Source organism: Elephantulus edwardii, unplaced genomic scaffold (assembly GCF_000299155.1).
Source record: "Elephantulus edwardii isolate Elephantulus edwardi_28Jun2011 unplaced genomic scaffold, EleEdw1.0 scaffold00039, whole genome shotgun sequence".
Classification (NCBI taxonomy): domain Eukaryota; kingdom Metazoa; phylum Chordata; class Mammalia; order Macroscelidea; family Macroscelididae; genus Elephantulus; species Elephantulus edwardii.
This window is the reverse complement of record NW_006399789.1, coordinates 19,011,149-19,018,180: the sequence shown is the minus strand read 5'-3', so window position 1 is coordinate 19,018,180 and position 7,032 is coordinate 19,011,149. Positions and strand designations below refer to the sequence as shown.

At 36.3% G+C, this 7,032-nt stretch overlaps 1 protein-coding gene across 1 annotated transcript in view; it reads left to right on the top strand.

The window, feature by feature from the left end:
* LAMA2 (laminin, alpha 2) overlaps positions 1 to 7,032 on the top strand; it is a 746,602-nt gene that overhangs the window by 189,640 nt on the left and 549,930 nt on the right. The window contains exon 10 of the mRNA XM_006885032.1: positions 6,199 to 6,359. Coding sequence (XP_006885094.1) covers positions 6,199 to 6,359 — 161 coding nt within the window. The remainder of the gene's footprint in view (positions 1 to 6,198; positions 6,360 to 7,032) is intronic.

Here is a 7,032-nt window from a genome sequence, read left to right as displayed (position 1 = left end):
TCACTACTCTAAAGGGCCCCCTTGGCAGTAGGAAACACATAGACTATTATGGAGATTGATTTTGGAATTTAGATGCACTGTTATCAGTTGTGCTTAGCCGTACATGTTCATATCCTTGAAGATGTATCATGGAAGTGTTGTAGCCTAGAAGATACAAATTTAACTAACAAGTTAACGTATTTCATATTTTAACATATATAAATCTATTACACTTTCATTTAGATATCATTCAGATTTAGGGATCTTGGTTGGAGTAGCCTGTAAATATTGCACAGTTAACCTGAAGGTGATGCCTCACTGGCAGGTTGAACCTCCCAGTGGCTCCTTGGGAGAGAGTTGGCAGTCTCCTCCTGTGTGATTTGTTATTGTCCTTGTTATGTAACATGGAGTTAGAATTGACTTGCAGATGACCTTCCACAAATTTTCAGAGGCAGTAAATCTGCACAGGAGCAGATTGAACATCTTCCAAGGAGCCACTGGTGAATTCAAACCACCTGCATTTGGGTTGGCAGCCGACTCCTTTCCATTAAGCCACCAGAACTCACTCCTGTGAAATTTACAGCCTCTGAAAACCTACTGAAAAATGAAATATGAATTGGGTCTAATTCAATGGCAATGATATTTTCATTTATTTTTAACTGAGCTGTATATTATTTTCAATTTCTTATCTTATTTTCAATTCCAGTTACTATGTGATCAAATTTTTGAAAAACACGTAAGAATAAAATTTAGAAGTACGATTTAAAACTCAAACATGCCATCCAATGAGAAGCACCTCATTACCTCATTACTTATAGTAGCTACCCAAGAAATTGTAAATTGTTCAATTATAAAATTGCCTCTCTTTCACTTTTGGAGATACTGGTGGATGTGAACCACCAGAGAGGTGATACATTTAGGTTAACAGGACAACTCTCTCTACTAATTGTGCTACCAAAATAATTTGTACTTTTGTTTGCTTGAAATTTTACCTCATTAAAAAACCTCGAAACCAAAAAAAACCCCACTGTCATATTATACCTCTCATATATTCAGAAAGAATAGTAATTCCTAATCACAACATCATTTATGGTTCTCTGGAGTTTCAATACTGAGAGATTATATGACAAACTCTGAATAATCCAGGAAGCATCAAAAGATTGAAAGAATATGCAAAGCCACTATATCAAAAAGAATGTGTTGAAACTAAATTTTTTTTTCAAGAAATAGCCAGGAAATCAAAAAAACGTATTGCAATGGGAAAGTCTGCAGTTAGGGACATCTCTAAAGTACTCAAGAGCAACGGTGCCTCTCTGGAGACTAAGGTGCACCTGATACAGGCCATGGTTTTTGCAATCACTTGTTATGCATCAGAGAGTTGGACAATGACTAGGGAGGATAGAAGGAGAATTGACGCCTTTGAGCTGTGGTGCTGGAGAAGAGTATTGAATGTACCATGGACTGCCAAGAAAACAAACAGATTCATCATAGAGAGGGTTAACCCAGGCTGCTCCTTGGAAGCAAAGATTCTGGGGCTTCTCCTGACATACTTTGGACATATTGGAAAGAGAGACAGGTCTTTAGAGAGGGACATCATGCTGGGTAGAGTGGAGGCACAGCGCAGGAGGGGAAGACCCTCTATGAGGTGGATTGATTTAGTGACTGAGGTATTCGGGGTGGATGCATCAGAGGCAATGAGATTGGCACAGGATAGAGTAGGGTTTAGGGCTGTTGTACATATGGTCGCTATGAGTTGCAAACGACTTGACAGCACATAAAAATAACAACAGCCATATTATTAAGAACCAGTGATAATGAAGAAATAAATTTAAGCAGCAATTGAGACATTGCCAAAAAATAAGGCTTCTTGAATCAATGAAATACTAATTGATTGATTTCAACTAACAGATTTAGTCCTGGATATGTTCACTAGTCTCCACAAAAATTAGAAGAACAGCTAACTACCCAATGAGTGAAGGAGATCAATATTTGTTCCCACTCCCATGAAATTTGACCCAAAAGAATGTAGAAATTATTGAACAGTAGTAATTACTATTTATAAGCAGGCATGGCATCCACTTCCTAAACAGTATGCCTCCAGAAACTCTCTGAACTTTGATAAATATTGATAGTTATAGAAATTCTTCAGGTCTTTTTTTCATAGGGTCAATATGAGTAATGCTTGACCAAAGGCAATCAGCAGCAACCACACGAATCATTACTATTAAAAAATACTCCTCTTGCAAAATGGCTAGTGTTATTGGTAGGTGCCGGTAAGTTAAGTATGACCCATAGCAACCTTATGAACAACATGTATGAAACTTGCCCTATCCTATGCTATCTTCACACTTCCTGACACATTGACACATTAGAGCCCATGTTGCAGTCACCATGTCAATCCACCTAGTTGAGGGTCCTCCTCTCCTTTGTCAACCCTTCACCTTTCTGAGTATTACATCCCTCTCCAAGGAATAGTCCCTCCTACTAACATAGCTGAAATATGTGAGACAAAGCCTCATCATCTTTGCCTCCAAAGAGTGCTCTAATTGAACCTTTCTCAAGACATATTTGAAGAAAAACTATAAAATGGATAGTATAGTATATCAAAAGAGAACTAACAGTAGTTCAAGCTGGGTTTATAAGAGGCCATGGCACCAGCGATGTCACTGCTGGTGCCATGTGGATCCTAGCTGAAAGCAGAAAATAAAACAGTAACATCTGTGTTTTATTGACTATACAAAGGCATTTGACTGTGTGCATAAGACTATGGAGAAGAATGGAAATTCCAGAACCATTAGTTATGCCCATATGAAACTTATATCTAGACCAAGAAGCTCTTATCCAAATGGAACAAAGAAACACTATGTGGTTTAAAGTGAGGAAGGGTTTGTATCTGGATTGTCTCCTTTTTCCATATGTATTCTATCTGTATGCTGAGCAAATCATTCGAGAAGCTATATTCTATGAAGAAGAATGTGGCATCAGGATCATAGGAAGACTCATCAAAAACCTGCATTATGCAGATAACTCGACCTTGTTTGCTCAAAGTGAGAAGAACTTACTTTCTGTTTGCTGCAGAAACTAAAAAGTGTCTGCTGCAGAAGATAAAATCTGGAGACTTCAATATGGCTTATGTGTCATCATAAAAAATAAGAAAGTCCTCACCACTGGATTAAACTGGCAGGCAACTTCATGATGAAAAAACTATTGAATTTATCAACAATTTCATTTCACTTGGGTATATAATAAATACCTTTGAAATCAGCAGTCAGGAGATAAGGAGACATATTGTACTGAGAAAAACCTGTTATCAGGGACCTTTCCAAATTAGCTAGGAGTAATCATGTCAGTTATTAAAAATAAGGTCTATCAAATTCAGGCCATGGTATTTCCCATCCTTGGCTATGCATCTGAGAGCTGGACAGTGAATAGGAATACAGAAGAGGAGTTGATGCCTTTGAGTGTGGTGATAGAGAAAAATACTGAATATCCCATGGATTGTCAAACAAACAAACAAATATCTCTTGCAGAAAGTGTGTTCAAGTGTTCCTTGGAGACAAGAAGGTGAATCTTTGTTTCACATTCTTTGGACATGTTGTAAGGAGGGGCAATTCTTTGGAAAATGCTATCATGCTTCTAATGGTGGAGGGTCAGCAGAAGAAAAGGATGATCTTCAATGAGATGGATTGACATAGTGACTACAGCAATGGGCTCAAGCATGAGAGAGATGATGAGGACAGGGCAGGGTAGGACAGGGTTCAGATATGTTCAATAGGGTTTCTAGAAGTCTTATTTAGAGGTACCTAGCAACAACAACAAGAAATCCTATAGAGCAACAATGGATGTATCACTGGTGTTGCAGTTTTTAAGTGTTTGGCTGCTAAAGGAAAATGTTGAAAATGTTCAAACGCACCAGCCCTCTGGAGGAAAAGATGTAGCAGTAAGCTTCAGGAAAGACTTATAGCCTCAGAATCTGTATTTGACAACTTTCCTCTTTCCTCATTTTACTATGAGTCAAATTGACTTGACAGCTGTGGGTCTTGTCTATACAAATGAATTAACTATTAATAACATTTATTCCTAATTTTGAAAAATTTATAAAAATAGTGATTTACATTAAGGAATTAAGACTCAATTGTTGCTTTGAGAAATTGAACATTTTTGTGGATTAGTCAATGAACACCTAGAGTAAATATTTGTATATACATTTTAAAATATACAATTCAATTTTACTAGACTCTTTAAAACTCTTTCTTTCTCGTTGATTTGTGTGTATATATATAGAGAGAGAGAGTGGAAAGATATATATACCATCCTCAATTATTGATTTGGGGACACTATTTTTTTTATTTCCAATATATGTTGGTCAAACATTTTTTATGAGTATAATTTATATTTGTTTGGAGAATAAGTATAGTAAATGTTATGAGTTTTAATGTACCTTTATCAATACGTAAAATAACAGTTTCTCTTGTTGAGCCCATGTTCTTCTAAGGCTGAAGTTAATAACACTGCAATGATTTATTTTCTTTTCTATGTGCTTCAATATTGCTTTTTCATCAATACTTTTGTTGTGAATATTTTCAGTATTTTTGTGTGTTTCTTGACAAATATAGCATGTTCATATTTAGTAGCAACAGCATGACTCTTTAACTCATTTCTTTATGATCAGAAGATATGCTTGACATTATTTCTGTAATTTTTGTTTCATGTTCTTTCAACATAATTGTTCTCCTTGTTTCCTCAGATTTAACTTTTCTGCGTGTCCTAAAATGTATTAATTTGTTTCCATCTTTTTCCAGACTGTTGTTACAGTTGTTGTTAGGTGCTGTCAAGTCAAGTACGACTCAGTGACCCTATGAAAAATTGATCTGAATCCTGTCTATCCTGTGCCATCTTCACAATCTCTGGCACACTCAAACTCATTGCCATAGTCATTGTGTCAACCCACATGGCTGAGGGGCTTCCTCTCTTTTGTTGCCCCTTCATCTTCCAAAGCATGATGTCCTTCCCCAAGAAATAACTTCTCCTAGCAACATACGCAAAGTATGTGAGATGAAGCGTTACTACCAAGGAGATCTCTGGTTGCATCATCTCCAAGACATAGCTGTTCTATTGGCAGTCAATGGGATCTTTAGCACTTTACTCCAACACCACAGCTCAAAGGCATGGATTCTTTTGTCATCTTTAGTCATTGTCTAGCCATTAGATGGAGAGCAAATGACTGAAAAGACCAAGGCCTGAATTGGGTCTATCTTAGTCCTCAAACTGACATCATTACTCCTCGATAATTTGGAGAAGACCCTGACTACAGAATTTCCCTGTGTAATTTTGTTGTTGTCTTCTGATCTCCAATATGCATGCATCTCCATGAAGATTGTTAGTCTTTAATTTAGTAGTACGGTGAGCAATATTGTACTTAGATCTTTGTTAATACATTGTTGTGTTAATGAATACATAATAACCACCAATATTCCATTAATCTAGTGCAACAGACTTACTTCATGAGTTTCTATATATACATAAACTATAGCTTATTATGCCTTTGAACTGTAGTGTCATAGAAGAGTGCTGAATATCCCATAGAATGCCAAAATAAGTAGATAATGTCTTGAAGAAAGTTTATCCAGAATGTTCCTTGGAGGTAAAGATGATAAAGCTTCATCTCACATACTTTGGGCATGGTGCTTGGCGAGACTATATCTTGGAGACAGCTAGGAGGGTCAGTGAAAGAAAGGAGCACCCTCAGTCAGATAGATTGACACAGGGACTGTAGCAATGGACACAAGTGTGTAATACTTGAGGAGCATGACACAGGATAGGACAGGGTTTAGATCTCCTGTTTATATGGTCTCTATGAGTAATAGTGGATACAAGTCACTTAACAAAAACAGTAACAACATTTCTTATCTTCTTAAATTCAGTATTATCAGAGAAGGGTTTTCTTTCTTGATCATTGTTGCCATTTTTTTATAGCTTTATTTTGGCAAGAGTTTTTCTCTTATTTTTTGCTAGTACTTTTAAATATTCTTAGATGATGTTATATTAACAAATACTATCCAACTACTAATTAAGTCATATACTTTTTTGGTATTAGTGTTTGTTCATATTTTATTTAGTATTTATATAAACACAAAGTTTTGAAGGTTATTTGTATTAAAATTTTAGGAGGAAATGAATTTGTTTTGAAAATCTTATTGTTGGCTCATATTTCTGTAGGTCTGGCTCCTGGATCTTGTCATTGCAAAAATGGCTTTGGAGGATTGAGCTGTGATAGATGTGCGAGAGGTTACACTGGCTACCCTGATTGCCAGTCCTGCAACTGCAGTGGCATAGGAAGCAGAAACGAGGATCCTTGTTTAGGACCCTGTAACTGCAAGGTACATTTTGATTCTGGGAACAGCCTACTGACAAGACAAACATAATTTTCTTTTGCTGTTCTATTAGGTATACCGGCATTAAACTATTTTAGCAACTTCTGTAAAGATTCATGATCAAGTCTGTGTTACTGTATCTAATAAAATGGTCACCAGGTTCATTGAATAAATACTATTAAGTCCTCTGCCATTTCTCTAAACACATACAAGTACGCAGAAGAGTTTGTTATTTTTGTTGTTGTGTACTGCAGAGTTGGTATCAAACTCATAGCTGATCTTCTGGTGAGTTTTCAAAGACAGTTAATTACACAGGAGCTTGCCCATCTTTCTCCTCCAGAGAAGCTGGTAGCCTTGGACTGCATCCATTTGGGTCTGCAGCGAAGCTTCTTGCCATTGATAACATGCCATTCACAACAGCAACATTTTCTTGAAAAAATACTTACAGATAATCGACTTTATTTGTTGTACTTGCTTTACTAATAGCTCATCACATTAGCAACAAGGGTACATTTCCCTCATAGCTTCTTATACACATAAGGGAAATACAGAGACATATACAAGTCTCCAGTGAAAAGATGGATCACCTTTTGCTATAGTAAATCAATTCAATAGAATTTTTTATCAAACTCTGCAAAGCTATGATTCCTATAATTAAAAATTACTATATTTAAAAAAA